Genomic DNA, 26,737 nt, shown 5'->3' on the forward strand with positions numbered 1-26,737 from the left:
TTGATGTGATCCAAAATCAAAATTATTAGTAGCAAACAGTATTTTAATTTGATTTTCTTCCTATCTATTTTAATTTGTTTTGACTGGTGCAACTATTATATGAGTGCTTTTTGAATGGCTTAATTACCACTTCTTGACTCTTGTTTGCTTCACTTTGGCTCTTGGCATGTTGGCTCAGTTTATATGGACAAATGCGTCAGGATTTCTGAACAGGTGATTGAAAAATAGATGTTTATGCCTTTAGTTTTCATTTACTTTGATGTGCTTTCTGGTTTAGTGTGCCTGTGCATTCTGTAATAGAATTTTAAGCACTTGCAGATCATCGTTCAACGTTCCTCACCTTGTTCTTCCCAAGGAACTATTTTTCAATATTGTCGTTACGTTGGTGCTGAGGTTAATCGAGCTCTCCATTATCTCCAAGATATTGCATGTGAAGGAAATTTGAAACACTTCCTTGTGGTATGCTAACATATTTCATGTACTTGCTTTGCAATTCTGTTGTATTTCTAAACGTCCTTAGAATGTTTCGCTCTGGACATTCATATTTGAGTATTTAGGTACAAGATGTTGAAATTTGATAAAAACAAGCATTGATTTTCTATTATTGACTTTAAGCCATAGTTTGCCTTGCCTCTCGACTTAGGCGTTTTTTTATTATAGCTCCTGGAACACCAAAACATGAGATATTTGAGAAATATGCTGCCTCAGTTTTGCAAGGTTCTGCTATATTGAATAGAGTTTCTTTGATTATGGCTCCTAGGAAACCTGTTAGGTTGTTGTTTTTGCTTTTTGACTTTTTCGTGGATACTTTAATGTAAATGTATTTCCAGGCCGTAGTAAACTTGTGGGTTGGTGCTGTGATTAGTAGCTGGTGCAATTTCATAACTGTCTTGTATGTTGGTAAGTGTTTACAGATTCTGCTTCTCAAAACATTTACATCTTTAATTTATTTGATGATATCATTTACCTATAACCACTAAAGAGATTTAGAGTGTTTTTGGTTGATTTAGATATTTGATTCAAATTGTGATGGCTACTATAACTTAATGTTGTAGGATCTTATTATTGAGCGAGATTATTTTAGAGGAGTGTAACCTGTTTCGAACACCTACAGTTTACTGGTTCAAGTGTTTGAATTATTTTGCTTCTTTGGGGGAAGGGACTTTAGCTATTTCATTTCATTACCTAATATAGGATGAGCTTTTTCCAATTCTATGCCACATGGAAAGCATGGTACTCCACAATCATTGACTTCGATGAGATTGTTGCGCTATGAAATTAGTTGAGAAGAATGTAAACTCTCTAAAAAAGAGTAAAAAAATATAACCGAAATTATCTTGCTTCTTAGTCAGCTGCAACGAATCAAAGGTTGGATAGAAACTTTTTGGTCATGGGAGACCCTACGTTCCTTAGATAATCTAAAACCATCAATCTTCACAACTAGTTTTTGTCTTTTTGTACAATAGTGTTCTTTGAGCGTTCCGATATTATATATGATGTGTCTACCCTCACAAGAAAATCTAGTAGAATTGTATATGAAGAATGTAGTTTTCTTCTTTACTTCTTACTCAAATGTCTTTTTTCTTTTTTCATATGGGTATTGAAGTGACTGCTCCCTTCGATGGTGCATTTGATTTTATGGAACTTTGTTATGACATTGGATTTTATTTTGAAAGAAACATGCTTTTATGCTTGATAAGTTAATAGCTTCGACATGAAAGTTAATGACCAAATGTTGGCTGATGGAAAGAACCAAATAAAGCATGCCTTTGGGAATTAATGCGATTTTCATAAATAAAAAAAATAAAAAAAAAACAATGACGAATTGGAGTTTTTGATTGAGAATTGAAAATGATGAGGTAGTATTCTGTTGATTTTTATAGCATATGCTCTATTATAAATATATGTGAAACTTTTTCAGTAGGCTACTTAATTTAGTATTTCGATGTAGCTTATTTTGATGACTAACGTACAAATAGTACAAAGGAAGCTTTTGAGAAAGTCGTTTTCATCAAAACTCAGAAGACTAATGCTCGAAGAGAGGGTAGTTACCTTTTCATATATTGGGTTTTAACTGTTTTTTTTTTTTTTTTAAGATGTGCATTCTTAATAGTGTTAACTTCTCTTATTTGAGTCAATTTCAATGTTTTTTAATTGCTGTAAAGAAATTTTTGAATTTTTCAGTAGTCAAATTAAATGGTTTATTTTGATATTGCTTGTAGAATGATTGAAGATATATCGGGTTGAAAGTGAAGCGATTGTGTAGATAGCCAGACTATTGTTGAAGGTTGAAGACTGAGAAGACGTTTAGAATTTCTTGTTAAAGTCTTGTATTAGGATCTTGTTTCATGTACTTTGTAGAATGTATATATAAATATAATATTAAGATTCCATTTTGTGTATACAAATGTAAAAGACAAATATTATAGTTTTAAAAATAATTTAATTTTATTGATTTGTTGGAATGAGGAAAATATTTATCTACATGAACTCAATGTCGGTTTATAAAAAATGGACATTAATGAAACAATTTAATAAAAATAAAATTGAAAAAATGGGCTCAGAACAAGGCAAAAATGTCGTTTTTAAACTGACATTAAAGGTCAACTGACATTAAAGGTCAACCGACATTAAAGGTCTTCAATAACATCATCAAAGATGTCGGTTATAACCGACATTGAAGGCCTTTAATAACACTCGCAAAGATGTCGGTTGCCAACCGACATTAAAGGTCAAATTTCTTGTAGTGAGTGTCGTTTTTGCAACAAACCTGGACACTATCAGAAAGATTGTCTAAAACGTAAGGCATGGTTCGAGAATAAAGGTAAGCATAATGCTTTAGTATGTTTCGAATCAAACTTAACTGAAGTTCCTTATAATACATGGTGGATTGATTCTGGTTGTACCATTCATGTTTCCAATACGATGCAGGGATTCCTTACGACTCGAACCACAAACCCAAATGAGAGATTCATTTTTATGGGAAACATAGTCAAAGTTCTAGTTGAAGCTGTGGGAACCTATCGTTTAACTTTAGATACTGGACATCATTTAGACCTTTTTGATACCTTTTATGTTCCTTTTATTTCTCGTAATTTGATTTCCTTGTCAAAATTTGATACTTCAGGTTATTACTTTAAATTTGGGAATGAGTGTTTTAGTTTATTCAAACATAACATTTTTATTGGTTCTATTATTCTTTGTGATGGCTTATATAAATTAAAGCTTGATAATGTTTTTGCTGAGAGTTTGTTAACCTTGCATCATAATGTTGGTACTAAACGTGGTCAAACTAATGAATCGTCAGCTTACTTGTGGCATAAACGTTTAGGTCACATATCCAAAGAAAGAATTAAAAGATTGATAAAGAATGAAATTCTTCCAGATTTGGATTTTACTGACCTTGGAATTTGTGTTGATTGTATTAAAGGAAAAAAAAATAAAACACACAGTTAATAAAGAAGCTACAAGAAGCTCACAGCTCCTTGAAATTATACACACTGATATTTGTGGGCCTTTTGATGTTCCATCTTTTGGTGGAGAAAAGTATTTTATCACCTTTATTGATGATTTCTCACGTTATGGTTATATCTATTTATTGCATGAGAAATCTCAAGCAATAGATGTCTTAAAAGTATTTATAAATGAAGTTGAAAGGCAATTAGATAGAAAGGTGAAAATCTTAAGATCTGATGGAGGTGGTGAGTATTATGAAAAATATGACGAGAATGGACAATGCCCCGGTCCATTTGCTAAATTCCTAGAAAGCCATGGCATATGTGCTCAATACACAATGCCAGGAACACCACAACAAAATGGTGTTGCAGAAAGGCGAAATCGTACATTAATGAATATGGTTAGAAGCATGTTAATTAATTCATCTTTACCTGTGCCTTTGTGGATGTATGCATTAAGAACCGCTCAATATTTATTAAACAGGGTTCCTAGTAAGTCAGTTCCAAAGGCACCTTTTGAACTGTGGACAGGAAGGAAACCTAGTTTAAGACACCTACATGTTTGAGGTTGTCAAGCGGAAGTAAGAATTTATAATCCACATGAGAAGAAACTGGATTCAAGAACAACTGGTGGTTTCTTCATTGGTTATCCAGAAAAATCAAAAGGGTATTATAGATTTTATTGTCCTATCCACAATACGAGAATAGTTGAAACTGGAAATGTAAGATTTATTGAGAATGACATAATTAGTGGGAGTTTGGAACCGCGAAAAGTGGAAATTCAAGAAGTTAGGGTGGAAATTCCTTCATCTATAACTTCTTCTCAAGTTGTTGTTCCTGTAGTTGTTGACTCTGTTAACAATCCACAAGAACAACAAATTAATGATCAAACACCACATAATGATATTGTAACAAATGAACCTGTAACTGAGGGACCACAAGAAATAGAATTAAGAAGATCTGTAAGATCAAGAAGATCAGCTATTTCTGATGACTATTTGGTTTATTTGCATGAGTCAGAATTTGACTTAAGCATTGATAATGATCCAGTTTCGTTTTCACAAGCCATTAAAAGAGATAATTCTACCAAATTGTTAGATGTCATGAAAGAAAAGTTAAAATCTATGAATGATAATGAAGTCTGGGATCTTGTAGAATTGCCTAAAGAAAGTAAAAAAGTTGGGTGTAAATGGGTCTTTAAGACCAAACGTGACTCAAATGGCAATATTGAACGATACAAGGCTAGACTTGTTGCCAAAGGTTATACTTAGAAACATGGCATTGACTACAAAGAGACTTTTTCTCCTATCTCGAAAAAGGACTCATTAAGAATTATTATGGCTTTGGTAGCTCATTATGATTTAGAGCTTCATCAAATGGATATGAAAACCGCTTTTCTAAATGGAAATTTAGATGAAGAAGTGTTCATGGATCAACCAGAAGGTTTTATGGTTGAAGGAAAGGAACATATAGTGTGTAAATTAAAGAGGTCAATATATGGACTTAAACAAGCTTCCAGATAGTGGTATCTTAAGTTTAATGATACCATCACATCTTTTGGTTTTAAAGAAAACATCGTTGATCGATGTATATACCTAAAGATCAATGGGAGTAAGTTTATAATTCTTGTTCTATATGTTGATGACATCTTGCTTACTACAAATGACTTTGATTCATTATGTCAAACCAAAGAATTTCTTTCTAAAAATTTTAAATGAAAGATATGGGTGAGGCATCCTATGTGATTGGAATTGAAATATTCTGTGACCGAACACATAGATTGTTAGGATTGTCTCAAAAGGCCCATATTAATAAAGTTTTAGAGAAATTTAAGATGGACAAATGCTCTTCCAGTGTAATTCCAATTCAGAAGGGAGATAAATTTAGTCTCATGCAATGTCCAAAAAATGAATTGGAACGAAATCAAATGGAAACTATTCCTTATGCATCTATTGTTGGAAGCTTATTGTATGCACAAAGTTGCACTAGATCAGACATCAGTTTTGCTGTGGGTATGCTAGGCAGGTATCAAAGTAATCCAGGAATGGATCATTGGAAAGCTGCAAAGAAAGTTTTAAGGTATCTGCAAGGAACAAAAGATTATATGCTTACTTACAAGAGATCTGATCATCTTGAGGTGATTGGATATTCATATTCAGATTTTGTCGGATGTGTGGATACAAGAAAATCCACTTTTGGCTATTTGTTCCTGTTAGCTGAAGGAGCAATTTCATGGAAAAGTGCAAAATAGTCTATTATCGCTGCATCCACTATGGAAGCTGAATTTGTAGCATGCTTTGAGGCTAAAGTTCATGGTTTATGGCTGCGGAACTTTATCTCAGAACTTGAAATTGTAGACAGTATTGCCAAGCCACTGAGAATTTATTGTGATAATTCTGCAGCAGTTTTCTTCTCAAAAAACGACAAGTATTCTAAAGGTGTTAAACATATGGAATTAAAATACTTTACCGTTAAAGAAGAAGTTCAGAAATAGAGGTGTCAATTGAACACATTAGCACTAAATTTATGATTGCGGATCTACTGACTAAAGGATTGCCACCAAAGACGTTCAATGGTCACGTTGAATGTATGGGCATCAGTAGATATCATCATTGAGATCAAGATTACGTTATTTGACACTTTGAGCTCATTTATTTATTGTTTCTGATTTTATCTTATGGTTCTGTTCTTATGATTAGTATATACATAAAAGAATTATGTAAACCAAACAGGACATCGTCTTTGATAAAGACACTTATTGTTGGACCATTATTGATTATCTTTATTATAGATCATGTTAATAGAAGAACTATTTCAGTGATACATGAAAGGGAGTATGTTAATACAATGATGTATGACCGCCATGATCCTTTAGTAGTTTCTTTGACTTGACACGATATGTTATGAAGTTTAATTTTGCGCATTATGTCTATAAATGTATATGATAAATAATGTCAATGGGCCAAGTGGGAGAATGTTAGATTTATTCTTAAATATAATATTATCATTAATGTGGCTTAATTGCATTATTTATTATTTATTCTTTTTGGGCTTATTATTTTATTAGGCCCATTAGGTTAAAAGATAATGTCCTAATTTAACACCACGATGGATGGTGTCTATAAATAGAACCTTAGGCATTGGTCCTCTCAATTAACTAGTTTATTATTTCCATCACGAAACTTAATTTGCAAGTGAGAGAAACACAATTCCTCAAGAAGATTATTCATGGATCAAGGTATGTTGTTATTTAACTAATTTTAATTTGTAAAGGTATGTTGTTATTTAACTAATTTTAATTTGTAAAGGTATGTTGTTATTTAACTAATTTTAATTTGTAAAGTTATCTAGTTCAAAGATCTTGACATTTATCGTTATATACAATGTTAAGGTTTATTGTATAATCATGAAACTAAAGCTTACAAACGAGACATATGTTTTTTGAATTTGGAATTTGATTAAGAATTAAACTTTTCTACTTAAGAAATATGAAAGTCATAGTAAGAAATTGAGAGAAAATTACAAGTATATTTTAAAAATTAAAAAAAAAATGAAAGAATGAAATTATTAACAAACGAACATACTTTGTTTTAGTGTTCAAAACTTGGCTTGTTTTAAAACACTGGTGGAAGAAAGTAGAGAAAAAAAGCAAAACCTTTGATCGGGGAAGGTCTTAATTTCATATACTAAAATAAAAAAAAAATGAAATAATTACCACGTAACATCCAATTTTGTTTTTTATATTTTTCCTGCATATTCAATAATTTAAAATTTTAAAAAAATTTATTAGATATAAAATTGATTTATTTTAATCTTTCAGATTTTTTTAATCTTTCAGATTTTTTTAATCTTACAAATTCAACCAACTTAATAATGATGTGATTGATTCATTTTCATACAAATGAAAATTCTAGAATATATTTCGCAACGGAACAAAGAGATTGATGGAAAGTTGGAAAGTACAAAAGTTTATTAAATAATTTTTGTGTTGCCAAATCCGACCACTTAATAGTTAATACATTAGTAATCACTATTTTCTTTATGCAAAATTAGTGTTAAGAATTATAGCGACAAAGAAAATCAAAATTTTAATCCTAAAAAGTGTAAATATAAAATGGTCAAGATGTTTACCCGATGTAACGGCAATAATCTTGGATCCATCTCCCAAAATTATCATTCAATTCAACATCTGCAAAAAAAGAAGAAAAAAAAAATCAATTACAAGAAAGGTTGATCTTAACAAACAAACAAACAAATCTCCTAATTTCACTGCATAAACAGTATAAATCTCATCAGAAATCAACAACCGATTTCATATTCAATTAAAACAAATTCAAAAAAAGGAAAAAAAGAAAAAGAAAAAGAAAAAGAAATCGCCATTCGAATCCCAATCCTAATTCCATCGCTGACGGACTGACAAACCAAGCAGTAATTTCCACCGCCAAAGAAGAATCAATGACAATGGGGATGATTTCAAATTTGAGTTTGTTCTTGACATGCATTGTAGCGATTGCGAGTGCGAATCCACCATCGCCATCGCCAGGGCCGGGTGCGGGGGATTGCTCGGTATTGGTGTTCCACATACTACCGTGCGTGGATTACCTCACGATTGGGAGCACGAAGGCGAATGCCTCACAGGTTTGCTGCGAGGTGTTGAAAAATACCATGGAACCGAGCGCCGAATGTATGTGCGATCAGTTGAAGCAGAGCGACAAAATGGGAATTCATTTGAATATTACCAGAGTCATTGGCCTTCCTGCCGCCTGTGGAATTCCTATTTCTCTACCCGAATGCGACAGTGTGTTTTGCTCTTATTTAGTTTTGATTCTGGTTTTCTATGGGTTTTGTTTCTCTAATCTTCTCTTTTTGGCAGTTGCTCTTCCACCAGCGCCAGTTCCGAGTACGAAAGCGCCTACGCCGGCTCCAGTTACCAAGACGCCAACGCCGGCTCCAATTACAAACTCCCCAACACCGGCTCCAAATAAGCAGGCGCCATCACTGGCTCCAAATAAGCAGGCGCCATCACCGATTCCAAATAAGCAGGCGCCATCACCGACTCCAAATAAGCAGGCGCCATCACCGACTTCAAATAAGCAGGCGCCATCACCGGCTCCAACTACCGTAGTCCCAGCGCCGACTCCAGGTACACTTTTGTATATTACTCCATAAAAAATATATTATTTCTTTTTAAATTTATTATTTAAGATTTTGTATCAAATATTATTGAACCAATTCTTGGTTTCACATTAAAAGCGAGTGTTTTTGTTGCAGTTAACCATCCAATAGTATCACCACCGGCACCAGAAGTCCCACCAAGTAGCGACTTGACACCGTCAAACGGACCATCTGGTGAGGACTCGCCGACGCCGGCACCGTCGGGTTCTCCATGTTTCACCAGTTCCAGTAATTTAATTGTGCTGCTTCTGGCCCTTCTCGCTTCATTCCAAGTTTTGTAATGCTCTTTTTTGGAAGCCATCTCTTCCAGTTTTGACCAATTTTCATCCTTTTTCTTTCCATTTCACCTTTTAAAGTTAGGAAAATATGAAAAAAAAAAAAAAAAAGAAACAGAAAAGAGATTGATGTATTTCTTTCCTTTTAAAATAATATGTAGTTTTACTATTTGGCTGGAGATCAATGGAATCAATATATAGAGTTTATTTATTTATTTATTTTCTCTTTTTTAAGTGTAAAAAATATCATATAATTATTATAAATTATATAATTTAGGTGTAATGTAGATTTAGGATTAGTGTCTTAAAAATCTATGTGGCGATCTTCTATCACCCTATGTCACGTTGTTCACGTGTGTCTTATGAATCATTCAACCTATAACCTATAAATAGTGTCATCACTTGACTTTTAAAAAACAATACATTTAATTTGAAATTTAGGAAATTTGAGTTGGAATGGAAATTTTCCTGAATTCCATAAATTCATATTTTTGTTATTTTAATTATTTAATTGTAGTTTTTGGTATTTGTGTTCGACACGAGCTTCTATCGTCTCTCTGAGTGAAACTAGGTTTTTTTTCTCTCTTTTTATTATATTTAATAAATTTAATGTTATAAATTTAATGTTTTGCATCTTAGGGATAAAATGAATATGATGGGTCTGGCCTAGTGGTAAAAAGTGGGTTGGGTTCTTGGATTGGAGGGTTGAAAAATTTGGGTCAACCCAACCCAAATTAATATAATCTAAAATATAATATATATATATATATATATTATATATATATGATAGAAATCGAGACATGTGTAGCAGAAAATGATCGAAAATCTACTCTAATTGCATCTAAACTATTTTAATGGAAATCATTCCTTAGTTTTCCAATCATTCCTTAGTTTTCCAAAATCTCGAAATCTCCTATTGAACTCGAATCAAGACCAACACTAGCATTCGACCACCAGTACTAGCATTGACCAGGTTGTGGAGGAATTAGAGAGAGATATGAAAATTTGGAGAAAATTAGGTTGAGATTTGGGAGAGGAGAAAATAGTTTGGTTATTTTTGTAAAAATAAAATTACCAAAATTTCAAAAGTTTTTCAAAATTTGAAAAAATGGCTTTAAATAACCTAATTACATGCAAAAACGAATGTAATTAGTTGGTCAAATCTTAATACTTTTAACATTCCTGATTAGTAGAACTTAGATGTAGACAAGTATCCTACTAGGATTATCCAACAAAATGTGGATTTTCCCACTAACTAATATTCCAAGGATGATATAGTCATTTGGTCATTTAAGTCAATATCAAACTTTGAATTTTTCAAGTCAAAAGTCAACATTTTGACTTTTACCATTTTGTCCGTCTTGATTAATTTCGACCTTTTGAGCATGAATCCGCATTCCTTTTCCTGAAATTCAAATCACATTTGAATAGAAAGCTGGGACTTTTTTAAGTCAAAAGCCAACATTTTGACCTTTTACAACTTTGATCATTTCCATCAATTCTGAGGTTTCGAATATGAATCTGTATCATATTTTTAATAAATCACATTTAAATATAAAGCTCTTTCTCAAAGCTATAACCCACAACTATATCACATATACTTGTTGGTTTCTCTCTCTTTACCTAATTCAAACAATTCGAACTATTCCAACATATTGTTCTAAATTAAATCTGTATGAGCTAGCAAAGGAACCTAATGGACTTATAGATCATAGACTCCAATGATCTCAGATTAACTGGCTAAATCCTTTTAGATCGAGCTAATCAACATTCGTTAACTAACGGGTCATTCTACTAAAGTCTCGTAGTTGTACTCCCCTCACTATAGATATATTTTTGTCCATCTGATATAACCATGATCAATAAGTTAATCCTTCATAGGTTGTTCGTAACCTCGATTGGTCAAAATACCGTTTTACACCCGAGACTACATCTTGTTCCTTAAGTCCCACGAATCAAGTTCAAGTATGTAGCCTAAATGGTTTATAGTATATGAATAAGGCTGGATACCTTATTTTAAGGACACTATGGATGGTGACCCACTTTGTAGTTAATACAAACAAGTGATCCTAAATCGCTCATGTGAAGACATGCAAGTGGAGGCATCCTATGTAAAGAGTTTACATAAGACTAGAACCATGAAATAGTCACTTTTACGTTTTAACATCGTTTATTGTTTGAAACTGACTATTTCTTTCTATTAATGACTTAGGTAACTTAATCTTAATCTAGAGCTAATTATTAGGTGATGACAGTTTAATAACGGTGGCTCAATAAGCCTCCCATTTCAAAGGTAAGACTTGGTGGATAGCTGGAGACATAGGGCGCAAGATGAAATTCACTCCTAACCATTTTAAAGTCAGTAGATGGGTTGTTCCCCTTATGCACTAAATCCAAATCTTGAACAAGGGGTCCCACCCTCTCATTGACCCGAGAGGAATTTGGTTTATAAGTTGAGCCTTAAACCAATTGTTCATTAGAGGATCGACAGGATTTAAGGAACAAGATGTAACCTCAGGGGTAAAACAATATTTTGACACAGCCGAGATTATGAACGACTTGTAAAGGATTAACTTACTAATCGTGGTTATATCAGATGGACACAAATATATCTTTAGTAAGGGGAGTGCAACTATGAGACTTTAGTGGAATGATTTGTTAGTTAATGGATATATATTAGCTTGGTCTAAAAAAGTTTTGTCATTTAATCTCGGATTGTTGGGGCCTATGATCTATATGTCCATTAGGTTTTCCTACTAGCTCATATGAAATAAACTTAGAATATTATTAAACTTATTTGTTTGCTTTGTAGATGTATCATGCAAAACTCTAATTATGCGACTAATGGTGAGCGTCTAGGTTAGAGTTATGTGATAAAAGAGGTGCATACCCCATCTATGCGTTGCTTCATGCATAATGATTATTGTTTAGTATAAAATTTTTTCACGCTTGCCCAAGTGTAAGCAAACGAGAGGTTTCTTGGATAAGCCAAGGATGAACACAAGAAATTTCTATTAAAACTTAGTTATAATGCTTACTTCTCAACCAGCCTGTATAAATTCAATACAGTATAAGTATAAAACTATACTAATCTACTTATTTACACAAAGGGTCAGTAGAGGGGAGTGGAATTGGATGATTGCATAATGTGAACTAACTTACATTGAGAAATGTGAAGGAAAGCTTCTATATTTCAGGTGATCTAAGCCATGCGGTATGTCTTTAATACAATATAGATCACTTGACCATCATACATTTAAGGCGAGCAACCTCTAAGAGCCTAAACACCATACTTATTTTCCTTTCATGACATAAATGGTAAAGATAGACCAAGCAATATATATCTAGGGTTCCTTATTTATAAGCATCATATTGACTCTGTGTTTAAGGCCAGCAACCTCTTGGTGCCTAAAAGTATAGCTAGGCCAAAAAATATCGTTTTGCCCCTGTAGTTATATCTAACTCCTTAAGTATCATTGATTCCTCTAATGAACAGTAATTATAGTCCCACTATACAAACTCCTCTCGGGCCAAGAGAGGGTGTGACATCACATTGTTCAAGCCTTATAATCAGCCCTAAAGAGAGCAATTTTTCTACTTACTCTATCTATAGAGTAGTAAATTCCTTCTTGTGTAGCTGTGTTCCCAGCTTCCCAATCAGACGAATCTCTAAAATGATAAGCATATTGAGTCGGCGACATAGGCCACTCTCATCCATGCAAATCAAAGGACTGCTTCATAGGCAGGAGTTCACAACTCACTCAGGATTCAGGTCAAGTCACCTATGGCCCTCTTGGTGAAATGTAGTCTCAACTAGTAACAATGTTAATAAGAGATACTATTCATTTCATGGTTCGGTCTTTTGTACAAACTCTTTGTATAGAATACCCCCGCTCTAATGTCTCGACATGAATGATTAGGATCAGATCATTTGTAGTACTTTAGAACAATTGTAACAACTACAAAGTAGGTTGTATCCATAGTGTCATCAGGATAAGGTATCCAACCTTATCTATCTACTATAGATACCATTTAGGTTATCACTTAAACATGTAAACATGACTCACTTGTATGTCTCCATGTACATGTTTAAGTTACAGAAGATAACCTTGGATGTTAGTTTATTGGCTTTGTGGGTTAATGCAACAAAATGTCAAAAAAATAAAACGCTTTATTTTATTAGATAAATAAAATGTTTGTATAATATATACAATTACAAACTACAAGCCCACGAGATTTAGGGCATCAACCCCAACATAATCTTTCTCCAATAGCATTCAATTTACTTTCTTGCATGTTACCACAAAATCCCAGTTTATACTTCTATAATTCCTTTTCTTATATTTTTTAAATTTACTAATCATTTCTTTTGTTGAACCTATATTCAATTTCTTCTCACTAGTTCTCTTTTGTTCGATTCCAAGTACTTACTCTTATTACGATAATTCTATTATTAAAGTTGGATTTACATATAACTTGAAAGGTTCGTTTTGGTAGGTCTAACACTTCCCTTTTCTCAATTGCAATCATCCTAATTTTTCGCACATATAGTTGTGTCAATTTCAATTCTTGCAGACCACTTGCATTGTTTTACCTCATTAATCCTACCCAACAAAACTCGTCTTTCACTTAGATGGTTGGTATTCATTGGGCATTCTTAGGTTGTCAATCCTTTTTGTATATGGCTTGGAATACAAAAGGGAAATCTAAGTATGTCTACCATATTGAGTCTTGATGGAATTTGTGATCATCTCTTACAACTGCTAAACAGACAATGAAGCAATTAATGTCAAATTTTGTGTCTGACTTTCTTGCAAAAAAAAAAAAAAAAAAAAAAAACTTCCCTTTGTCATTATTCTTAATTGCATGTATATGACTTCATTTAGCAATGTCGCGGCTCTTAATGTGATTCTTGAGAGATGCAATCTCGTAACCTCTTTCTTTGATTGTCTTCATCATCATATTAACTATCTTTTCAAGTTCGATCATTCTCTCTTCACTTGTCCCATGTCAAACATCATGATTGGCATTATATGTGAGTGAGATGTCTCCTCATTTGATCGTTCAAAAGACAAAATATGTTCATCAAGTACAAGATTTTTCTTGATTATGATTTCCACCTTTTGGTGGCTTTGACCATTGTTCCCATACATTCTTTAATTCGTGACTTTAAAGGGTAGCATCTCTTCATAAAATTGAATTTTTTTTAGCGGCTACGAGTATTTGGTTTCTTGCTAATGTCGCTTGGAGCTTTAGAAAATTTTCCTTTAGATGTCATAACTTTTTTAGATATTTCTTGCAAAAGAGAAAGAGATGAAAGGTAGAGATGGTCCCATCGAGCATGCTAATCTCTTCAAAGTGCTTTCAAAAGAAATTTAATTCCTTAAATTTGAACTTTGTATTTGAATTGATTTATAATAGATGTAGGTACAATATATAAAGTATGTTCCTTTAATTCTTTCTCTACAAGAAGTTTAGGTCTTCTAAATCTTCGGTCTTCCAATGATAGCTTGAAAAAGCTTCGATCATTGGAGCTTGAGTGATAACTTTTATCTTCGATTCTTCCTAACTTCAACTTTTAGAGTTTTCTCCGTTGAGAAAATTTTCATCCTTTTTTCTTGTTTGTAAATGAAAGCAAGGCTCATATTTATAATTACTTCCGTAGGCCTTGAATGGGTTTGGGCCTACTTTTGGGCCAAACTAATTGAGGTTTAGGCCTTAGTAGCCCTTGGCCTAAGTGGCTTTTGGGTCAAATTAATTCTACTATTCGGTTCAATTATTCGGTTCAATTGACTCTCGACCAAAATATTAATATTTAATTAGATAAAATTAATTAGTGAGATAATCGTAGGAATAACAAATTTGGAAATAGCATACGGGAATATAGCAAAAAACGGCATGAATAAGATTTTTAGTAAATGAGGGAAGCACACATTTATGGAATTCTGTTAATCTCGACTATGCCTCTGATTCTAAGATAGTTTGTAGATTCAAAGTACAATGTATTTTAATGGATCCATATGAGGCATGTTCGCGCGGATTTGAAAAATAGAGTGTATTTTACAAACCATGTTTCAACATTATTAAATCATAACTAAATCTAGGATTTTGTTGCTAGATGAGATTGCACCAACTTCCCCCTATCATAATGGAACATATATCTTTCGGATGCCCAGTTAGCTATATCATTATACCATAAATCATTACCAAGAATTTTGATAGTATATATTTAAATAATACATAATATATATTTTTAATAAGAGTTTGAAATTATATAATTAAGTAATACATAATATCTATTTTTAATTAGATTTCAAATACAGGCAAATGTAATATGCAAAAGATATGTAGTTCTAATAAGGGTCGAAAATATGTTTATTTATATTTTTTCTCTTTATTATCTTAAATTGTATCTTTACATGTTTATTTTCCATATGTCCACAATCTATATTTAATATATTTCATTAATATAGGGCAAAGTTGAAACATTCTTATATGTTTAGATTCCGAAAATACATGACACTTTTTGAATTTCTGAAATATGTGGTTCTAATAATTTTTGAAATACAACGATTCTTTATATTTTTCCCTTTTATTATTTTAAACTGTATATTTATATTTTTAGTTTCTGTACTATGTTCCTTACGATCCTCTATTTCATCTTCTCCTTCTTGTTGTTGGTCTTCTTTTTCTCATTTATCATCTTCACTTTTAATACTCTTTTGTTCACTAAGACTGATTGGTTAATGTTTCTATTATTAATGTACAAAATACAATATACTTTATTAATTGAAGTACAACAACGTAGACACTATATATTCTCAGCTTTTTGTGGTTCTTCCTCTTGTTCTTCATTCATTGGTTTTACAACTCTCCTTTTGCTGGCCTACCATGTTCGTTTTGGATTTCAATTACAATGTATTGCTTAAAAAATAAGTTCAAAAAAGACGAATTACCAAGCTTTGCATCCTTGGTTTTTTCTGCACAACATTCTCTTCTTTTGGAGGTTCATTCCTTTCCCTCTTTTTTGAAGTTTTAGGACTGTCCCTGATTTTTGGATAGTTCATAGATTCAAAATACAGTGTATTCTAATGGATCCAACATGGGGCAAACTTGCGTGGATTAGGGAAATAGAGTGGATTTTACAAACTATGTTTCAATATATTATTAAATCTTAACTAAATCTGGGATTTTGTTGCTGGACAAGATTGCAACAACTTCCTCCTATAATAATAGAATATATAACTTTCAAATGCTTAGTTAGTTATATTATTATATCATAAATCATTTACTAACAATTTCAATAGTATATAGTTACATAGTACATAATATATAGTTTTTAATAAAAATTTGAAATTATATAATTAAGTAATACTTAATATCTATTTTTAATTAGATTTCAAGTACAAGACAAATGTAATATGCAGAAGATATGTAGTTCTAATAAGTGTTAAAAATATGTTTATTTATATTTTTCCTTTTTATTATTTTAAACTATATCTTGATATGTTTATTTCCTAAATGTCCATAATCTATATTTAACATATTTCATTAATATATTGTAGTCATCGTTGATACTTGTTGAACGTTTTTTTTTTGAAGGAAAGAAGAAGATGATTGTTAATAATCTTTCGTCGAATGTTTATTTGAAAGAAGAAGAAGATGCTCTTTCGTTGATGCTTTTCGAACGTTTGTTTGCAGTCATCATTGATGCTCACTGAACGTTGAAGGGTTTTGGATGTTTGAAAGGTTTGAAGAAGGTTTGAACGATTTGAAGCACGCTATACATTCACATTACTGATGTAAAAAGCTAAAGAAGAAAATTGTTTCGCCTTACGTTTGAAGAATGCTTGCCGATGTTGTTGATTCCTTGAAGGGTTTAAACCTTTCGTTAATGCTTGTCATCCGTTTAAAAGTTTGTGATGCTATTTGGGTTTTGAAGCACATGTAAAAGACAGCTGGCTGGCCCAGTTTATGTTTTAAAATTGAGTTTTGATGGAGATGAAATTGTGCTTTTAGGGGGAAAATTGAGGTTTTTATGGGTTTTAATTGATATTATTGTTTTGGTAGGGAAAAATTAGGAGATTGTTGTATTCATTATTTTTTGGGAGATTGAGTCAATTATGAGGTATTTGGGGTTTTGGAATAAATGTATTTGAGATTTTAGTTTTTTTACTAGAATAAGGGCATTTAAGACATTTTTGCAGCAATGTTTTTTTTTCTTTTCAATTTTTACAATTTTGCTATTTCATTAATTTAAACTAAATTTTGCTATTTATTCAAGATAAACTTTCAATTTTGCTATTTTTCTGGTAAGCTCTTAATTATTTCAATCAAACAATCAAGATGTCAACCATTTTTTCAATTCACCCAAAAAGAATTGATGGTATGTAATTTCGTCGTTAAGTTTGAGAAATGATGGTGTCAGTTCGAGAATAAAATATAGATTTTCATTCAACAAGGAGTTGCAACGAACTTCTCTAATTAGATGTAACTATAATTGTCTTAATTAGAATTCATTGTAGGACATGTCAAACTGGATACAACTCAATAACTTTTCGATATACATTAATAAACTAGAATGATCGACTTTTAAGTCTCGTAATATTGACATTTGAGAACTTACATCTTCCCATGCCTTCTCAAGTTAAGCTTGGGCTCGTTGTAACTTTAGGTCTGACAACCCCCAACAACTAACAACACACGTTAAAATCGTACTTAAAAGAATATAATTGAAATGGAGTTGGGAGTGGAGGTCTTATATTATATTTTTTTAATAATCCAAGTCTTATTCTTTCTCAATCTTTATTGAGAAAAGACATAAATATTTTTGTTACATATATATTTGTTTTAATTTTGGTGGACCATAATGATTACTGTGCTTTACTCATCCCCTCTCCCTCAAATCTCCATTAATGATATATAATAATGGTCCACCAAATTTGGTGAATCAAATGATCCACGAGTCTCCACGTAGATACATGCTAACACCCTCTATGCTCCAAATTAATCACTCTCTATCCACTTTCAACCTACAACTTCTGTTTCATTATTATATTTTTAGCTTATAATTGATTTGATGGATAATGTAACATTGCATAAATAAAAACAAGGGTTCATAATTGATTTACGGTTCTTTTGAATCCTTGTAATTGGAAAGATTTTAGGTGCAACTGAATTTCTAAAGCTGGGTTTTTGATGATTTAAGAAAACAAAAGATGCGGAATAGCGTAGTTTAAATGTGAGCATAACTGAAAATATACACGTCTCTATATTGGGTCCCAAAATTTTTTAATTTTTAATTTTTAATTTTAAAATAATATAAAAAGTGTTTAAAACAATTACCTACCATATTTAAGTGCATCAACCTATTTAAATGAGGAAAATCAATAAAATCATCAAAATTTCATAAAGTGAGTACAATATTCTCTTCCTTCTTCTTCTTTGCCATTTATTTATTTTCTCTTCCATATTTTTTATCTCCTCTTCTAGATTTTCTTTCTTCTATTTTTTAACGATTCATTCTTCTGTTTAAATCTCCTATTTCATATTCACTATTTTCGACAAGATTCTTTGAAGTTACTTTATCTTTCTCATATTTGAGAATATCAATGTTGTCTAAACATCATTTTGACATGATCTAAATGATTGTTTACCATTGTCAACACAAGCGTGTACCTTTGTCAAGACGATCGTGTTACGATTGTTTACCATGATCAACACAATCATTTAGATCTGAAGTCTTTTTCCCATAGTTTAAAATGATCTAAATGACCATGTTGACATAACATGATCTAAAAGATCGCTTACCATAGTTAATACGATCGTTTAGTATGGTCAACACGATCGTTTAAATTTGAAGTCTTTTTCCCATCGTTTAAAATAATCTAAACGATGATGTTAACATGATCTAAACGATCACTTACCATGGTTAATACGGTCATTTTTCATGGTCAAAACGATCGTTTAGCATGGTCAGCTCGATCATTAAATTTGAAATTTTTAACTATCATTTACATTGGATTACACGATCACTTACCATAATCAACACGGTCGTTTTTCATGATTAACACAATCATTTGCCATGCTCAACCCAATCGTTTAGCATGGTCAACACGATTGTTTAAATTTGAAGCCTTTTTCCCCATCATTAAAAAAGAATTACACGATCATGTATCATGAGCTAAACGATAATAGATTATTCGTTTAAACTGTAGTACATGATCATTTAGAAGAAGATCACTCGCGCATGTATGTGGTCGATTAATCGCGTGTTGATTGGGGTATTTTTGGTATTTTATATTGTGGGCATGTGAGTTTTTTTATTTTTAGAATTATTTTATATAGTGTAAATATTTTACCGATTTATTATATTTTTTTAAAAAAACTAATGGTTATATGTTTATAATAAAGAATCAAATTAAAAATGATACCAATAAATAGTTACTTGATATTATGAAAAAAAAATAAAGTAATTTATTATTATTATTATTAAAAAATGAATTCACATCTAGAATCTTCGCATTTACACACTTCAAACAAGGACAAGTCATTACGTTCAACGTATTTAAATGTTTTAATCCACTCTTAATAAACATCTCAACGTTAAAAGCATAATTAGTTGAAATTCTATTATTTTTCATCCATGACTTGTCCATGTTACACAACATGCAACTTAATCTACAAAACATAAATAAATAAAATCAAATAACAAGAAATAATTAAGTAACCTTAAACTTGTGAACTTAACTGTAATCAATAATAATACCTAAAAAGTTTAAGACTAAAATATAATCAATAAAAAGTTCTACACTACAAGAAAATGGAGCATTCCCGACGCCTAAAAAGACGCCGTCATAAAGAATGTCGGGAAAAAGGGTATTCCCGACGCTACCGACACTGCGTCGGGAGAGGAGTCAGGAAAAACCTTTTTCCCGACGCATCAAACAGGCGTCGGTCACGCGGCGTCGGGAAAAGGCCAAATTAATTTTAAAAAACACATTATTCCCGACGTCGCACACAGTGCGTCCGGAATAGGGAGTTTTCCCGACGCACGGTGCGGCGTCGAGAAAACCGTTTAATGAGTGTCCGAAATTCTCTTTTTCCCGATGCATTTTGGAGTATTTCCCGACGCCGCGATACTGCGTCGGGAAAGCCCATTTTTAATCGTTTCAGTTCTGTATTTACAGAACTGAAACCGAGAGTAAAAAAGAGAGGAAGAGAGGGAAAAAGAGAGGAAGAGATCGTCGAAGCCGAGAGGAGATGGAACCGTTCCGCTGCTGTTTCGCCACCGTCCCTCGCCGCCGTTCCACTGCCGTCTGCCACTTTAGGTAAGTGGAAAATTAAAATTTGATTAGTTTAAAGTTATGTTTTAAGGTTTTTTTGTAGGAAAATTGTTTTAGGATTTTCTTTTGGAATAGATTTTTGTTTGTTAAATGTATTTTTGTATAGAATGTGTGTAATTTGTTGTTGAATTTAAATTTGAAGAGTTTAGGGTTTATGATTTATAGTTAATTTCAAAATTGAATTGGGAGGGTTAATATAGTTAAATTGAAATTTGAATGGTTTAGAGTTTAGGGTTATTTATAGTTAAATCCTGCAATTATGGTAGTCTGTTTGTGTTGAATATTTTTATTGTTGATTTGAGATGACTATTTTGCAGTTATGGTAGCTTTTTTGTTTTGAATTTGTTTATGTTTGGGATGGCTATCCTGCAGATATGATAGTCTTTTTTGTTTTGAATTTGCTGGTTTCAAGGGGTGGTAGCTTGAAGTATTTTGTTGTTAATAATTAGGTTGTGTTGGCTATCCTGCAGTTATGGTAGCCTCTGTAGTTTGGAGAGGTGCGTAGGATGCGAAGATTTTGAAGTATTTTGTTGTTAATAATTAGGTTATGTTGGTTATCCTGCAGTTATAGTAGCCTCTATAGTTTGAAGTTAGTTATTGAAAAATAGTGAAAATTCAGGGGATAAGTTATGGATGTGAGAGAGTGAAAGAGATATGTTTCTAATCAAACCTATTTATGTTTGAGGGACTTAAACGATGGATAAGGGTTGGATGAAACTTAGAAATAAGTTCTCCCTTGAGTATAGACATGGAGTGACCCAATTTTTAGAATTTGCCAAGTTTCACGTTGATGTTTACGGACGATTAAGGTGTCCATGCAAAAGATGTTTGAATTTAAATTTGAGCTCATTAGAAGGTGTTGAACGACATCTACTGACTATTGGAATATCCCCCTACTACACAGAATGGGTGTATCATGGAGAGTTATTAAGCTCTAGAGGTACAGAAAACTTTGAGGAAGGAACTAGTAGTAATCCTTTTAATGAAGGAACTAGTAGTAGGCAATTTAATGAAGAAGGTGATATCTTTGGTATGCTAAATGATTTACAAGCCTCTATTGAACATGAAGGGGAAATGCCGATGAATGTTGGGGTAGATATAGATGAAGATAGAACAAATAATATATTTCAGAACTTATTGAATCAAGCACGTAATGAGTTGTCCCCCGGTTGTTCTGAATTTTCGTCGTTGAATTTTTTGGTCAAGTTGATGCATGTGAAAGTTCTAAATGGTTGGAGTAACAAGTCGTTCGACATGTTGTTAGAACTCTTAAGAGCAGCATTTCCAATGTGTAGTAGTACTATTTCTAGTTCATTTTATGAAGCAAAACGAAAACTTCATGACTTGGGCCTAGGATACGAGACTATTCACGCGTGCAAGTATGACTGTGTATTGTATTAGAAAGAGTTTGCTGATTTGCAATATTGTCCTACATGTGGCGAGGCTAAGTACAAGGTTAATCATAATAGAGGGAAAAACTTCCACATAAGGTATTGCGTCACTTTCCTTTGGTACCTAGATTACAGCGCTTGTTTGTATTGCAGGAAGGGTTTGCTGACATGAGATGACATAGGGATAAACGTGTTGAAACAGATGATGTCTTGAGACATCCAGCTGATGCAGAGGGGTGGATGCACTTTGATTCTGAATTTTTTTATTTTTCTTATGATCCACGGAACGTGCGTTTGGGCTTGGCTTCAGATGAGTTTAACCCATTTGGTCAAATGAGTACCTCGTACAGTATGTGGCCTGTTGTGTTACTTCTTCACAATTTACCACCATGGAAATACATGAAAGAGACAAATTTCTTTATGTCACTACTCATACCCGGTCCTAAATCTCCTGATAGGGAAATTGATGTGTATCTCCAACCATTGATTGAGGAATTGAAAGAGTTATGGACTTTTGGGGTGCGTACGTATGACTCTCTTACAGGTCAGTTCTTTCAGCTATACGCAGCTTTGTTGTGGACGATTAATGACTTTCCAGCGATGGTGACCTATCAGGGTGGAGTACGAAGGGGTATCAGGCATGTCTTATATGCATGGGTGATAGATCGTCCTTCAGGATACGAGGTAGAATATCTTTCATGGGACATAGATGCTATCTTCCACAGAATCACGTGTGGCGTAGAAGTCGGCTACACGATGGAAAGGTAAAGCGTAAGGCTCCTCTAGTGATGATGAATGGGCATGAAATATTAGAACAACTAGATCAGTTGGAGTTTCCAGTTATGAATAAACATCCTTCAATACAGGATAAGAAAAGAAAGAGAGCTCTTAATTGGACGAAGAAAAGTATTTTTTCGATCTTCCTTACTGGTCGAGACTACTGTTACGTCACAAACTTGATGTAATGCACATTGAGAAGAATGTTCGTGACAATTTGGTTGGTACGTTATTGAACATCGAAGAGAAAATGAAGGATACCACGAATGCTCGGTTGGACCTACAAGATCTGAAGATAAGAAAGGATTTACATCTTCTAGAAGTGGATAACCGATTGGTGAAGCCACATGCGAGCTACACGTTAAATAGTAGTGAACGAGTAGAGTTTTGCAAGTTTCTGAAATCAATTAAATTTCTCGATGGATGAACACTTGTCACATGCAAGCGATGACGAATTATAGTGACAAATTAAACCACGTACCCACATATTTATATCCAGTTTATATATTTTGATTCTAGTTATGTATTTGTATTTGCTTATTAAATGTTTGTTTTTTATGTCCATAGCCATTATGTTATATCGACGATCAAATTTTATGGAGATGGACGATATGTTCCTCCAGTTTGAGGATGATTTAAATAACATCGCGGGAGGGTCATCATCTGTGGGCGACAATACGGGTGAGTCTAAGAATTTTCTTCATTTTAACTTACAATTATTTCATGTTCTTTTTTCTAACTTTATATGTTATTATCGATTTATTGAGCAGGGTCTTCTTCTCAACAAGCGACTCCGACTCCTAGGAGACGTGCACAGTCTTGACTCTTGGAGTTAGAGCGCCACGTTGCAATAAATGGGCACATTCAGATGACGATCGCCCTTGGAGCGGAGAAGCCTATTTCCTCACATGTCGTTCGCTTTAGCCAGGCGATAGGCGTGTGCGTGCGAAAGACATTTTTCGTCCGCTGTCTTTAGTGGGCGGACGTTGGAAGAAAATACATTGAGGTCGTCAAAGGCAACCTCCAGGTAATTAAATGCACTACACATTTATATATGATTTCATTTGAAACATATCTAACTTTAACCAATCTAATGTGTTATGTTTGTAATGTGTAGCGATTGTTTGTGCTTGATTTCAATGATCAAGCAATGAACAGGTTTGTTGAGCATCAGATGCTCACGACCTTTAAAGAGTTACGGGCCGACTGTCACAGACATTTCAAAAAGTACAGCGACCCGGAGGAGGCTCGTGCTAACCCACCAAACGCATTGGTTGGACGTGATGAGGATTGACACTTCCTACCACTATATCAGCTGTGCATTCCAGGTATTTGTCATGATTAATTATGATAACAAGTTTTAATATGTATAAGAAATAAACAATATAAATAAATAATATAATTGTTTTAATACAGGAGCAATCACGGACGAACAAGGCTGCTAGGTAGAAGCAGCCTTACAATCATAGTAGCGGGTCCAAGTCGTTTCTACAACGACAGTATGAGCTCGCTAAGAGAAAAGAGGAGTCGGTCGATCGTGTGGAATTGTTTCGAGAAACACACATTCGAGCTGGGACATTCATGTCGCAGGCCGCCGAGGATGCGTATGTAAGTTATGCCCTTATTAATTATCCACTTTCATTATATTTTTGCGCGTTACCTAACATAGTTTTTAAATTTGCTGCAGAATCAAATGTTGGAACTCCAATCCCAGCCTACCCCAAAGGGTAGTTAGCCACTCTCTGAGGATGAGATATGCGATCAGGTGTTGGGTAGACAACCAGACTACTCAAAAGGCCTTGGTTGGGGACCCAAGCCGAAGGCCCACAGAACGGCGAGTGCAAGCAGTTCGTCGACATCTTGTTCGCAGTCTATAGAAAAAGAGATTGAATTACAAGCTAAACTTCATGAAGCTTTGGAACGGATTGAAGTACAAGATAGAAATCACCAAGCATTAGCTTCACAAGTGGAAAGCATGAAAAAGATGATAGAAGAATTAACTCGTGCACAACAGGGACCACCACATGATCCCTAGCTCTGCGGTACGTATATGTCTCTATTATTCTAAAGTTTTTGCAATATATGATTATGCATTAAACTTAGTTATTTTTATATCATTTTTAGGACCGAAGGTGTAGAATGACGCGCATACGCACCTCGTTGGGAGACTTTTTCTTATGTTTATGTTTTTTCTATTTTGAGAACTATATTTTTTTTGTAGTGAACTTATTCGTATAATTAATATTAATTCTATTTTTTTAATTTATGTTTGTATATTCTTAATTTATTTTAGTTTATATTCAATTTGTTTTAATTTAATCCAAAACATCGGGAAAAATATTTGAGCAATCCGAACATCGTTGTGAATGTTTAAGCAAAATATTTTAAGGAAAAAAATAGAAATAAAATATTAAAATATATATATAAAGGAATTCCCGACGTAATGAAATGTCGAGAAAAAAACGTCGAAAAAGAGGAATTTCTGACGCTGCAAGGTGCGTCGGGAATGAGGTATTCCCGACGCCACCTTTGCCGACGCGTATATTGGCGTCGGAAGAGGTTTTCCCGACGTCGTACCAACAAGGCGTCGGGAACATGGTGTCGGGAAAGCCTCTCCCGACGTTCTTCCCGACGTCGTGTTGTACGTCGGGATATCCTTTCCCGACGTACTTTTCATTTTCGCTGACATTTTTTGGCGTCGGGAGTACCCCCGTCTCTTGTAGTGCTATATACATCCAAACTACCAAACAATTAGAACAGAGCAAGATTATCAAACAAGTCCATATTGTTGAACTAATCTTCTTTTCAACACTTCCAAAACTTTTGAACTATATTCAACAACAAGAAGTAAATTAATTAGACTATATCAACAATTGAGACAAATGCAAAAGAATAACAAAAGAAACTATGTTTTAGACTAAAGTGTAATCCAAGAAAATGTTCTATGAGGACATTAATCACCCAATGAAAAAGTGATAGTAAGGCTATCAAATAAGTCCATATTCTTTAACTAATTACCCATTTCAACACAAAAAGATCTATGAACCATAAACGATAGTACCTATATTTGTTTATATAAAAATTTTTGGACAAACTTATACAAGGTTCAAAACTAAAATATAATCTTTAAAAAAGTTCTACATATATACGAACCGCCACACAAATAAAACAAAATAAGACCGGCAAACAAATCCATGTTCTAGAAATCATTTTAATTGCAACATTTCAAACTCTTAGAAACCTTAACTATTAAAATAGAATAAAAAAAAGAAATTACTTTAAGTTACTAAGTTAAATGTAAATATGAAAAAAAAAATCACATTTGAAGCAGGCAAACAACTCAAATAATCCATACTAGGATCAATCCACACAAGAATCGTGAATGGAGCTTGGATGAATCTTACTCAAATATCCAACGATGATGGTCTAACCTGGATCTGAGCTAGACAACGATAGGAACTCAAATTTGAGTGACAGAACACAAAAAAAACTGAAAGACAGATAGTAGAGGTACAAATTAAACGAGTTGTGAGCTATGACATTGGTGACAATGGATCTATAGTGGTGGAGGCGGTACAAATCTATGGATGAAGGGTGGAGGCAATACAGATCTATGACGGTGAAACATATCTTGCGATGGTGGTGGTTTAGGTGTGGAACAGAGGTGGAATGCATAAAGGAACGAGAGCTGAATGGTACAAAACAGTAGAAGAATTGTGGTGGCGTGATGAGCTACGAGATGGAACGACGAATGAAATGAGTGGTTGCCCAATAATGACATGATGGTATCACGATGAGCTACAATAGTGCTAGCAAGACGATCAAAATGTGTTTGTTTAAGGAGAGTACGATGATGTATAAGTAAGTGAATAAGAAAAGAGGGTTTGGGAAAAGTAAGTTGAGAGAGAAGAAATTTTGGAGAATAAAGGGAAAAATTAATTTTACTAAAATAAAAAATAACAGGTAGTTTTACACATTCATCATTGATGTTGGCTTAAAACTGATATTAGAGATCCGCTTTTTTAAAAACCAACATTAAACATCTGTGTTCAGGTTTCTCAACCAACATCATAGACCAAATTTCTTGTAGTGAGATATAGAGAAATTTTGAGAACTTTTGGTTTTATATTTGAAAAGTGGAACACTTTTGGAAAACTTGTAATTTTGTTTTTCTCGGACAATCTTGGTTGAGCTCCACACCGAGTTTTTTACAATTTTTAAAAAGCTCATTCAACATAATTTCTCAATCCCTCTCAGTCGAGTTCAACTGCGAGATTGTTTGTTCTTTTAAAACATTTTTAGCTTTGATAGACTTGCAT

At 33.2% G+C, this 26,737-nt stretch overlaps 2 protein-coding genes across 2 annotated transcripts; both read left to right on the top strand.

The window, feature by feature from the left end:
* The first annotated feature begins 5,178 nt into the window (after nucleotides 1–5,178).
* LOC127150852 (secreted RxLR effector protein 161-like) lies at nucleotides 5,179–5,706 on the top strand. Its single transcript, XM_051089543.1, has one exon. It carries the CDS (start codon nucleotides 5,179–5,181, stop codon nucleotides 5,704–5,706), a length of 528 nt encoding a protein of 175 aa, XP_050945500.1.
* A 2,079-nt stretch (nucleotides 5,707–7,785) lies between these two features.
* LOC103499284 (non-specific lipid transfer protein GPI-anchored 4-like) lies at nucleotides 7,786–9,120 on the top strand. The gene is made up of 3 exons (XM_008462258.3): nucleotides 7,786–8,253; nucleotides 8,329–8,598; nucleotides 8,727–9,120. Exons 1-3 carry the CDS (start codon nucleotides 7,911–7,913, stop codon nucleotides 8,909–8,911), a joined length of 798 nt encoding a protein of 265 aa, XP_008460480.2. The 5' UTR covers nucleotides 7,786–7,910; the 3' UTR covers nucleotides 8,912–9,120.
* The last annotated feature ends 17,617 nt before the right edge of the window (nucleotides 9,121–26,737 follow it).

This window comes from Cucumis melo, chromosome 9 (assembly GCF_025177605.1).
Source record: "Cucumis melo cultivar AY chromosome 9, USDA_Cmelo_AY_1.0, whole genome shotgun sequence".
Taxonomy (NCBI): domain Eukaryota; kingdom Viridiplantae; phylum Streptophyta; class Magnoliopsida; order Cucurbitales; family Cucurbitaceae; genus Cucumis; species Cucumis melo.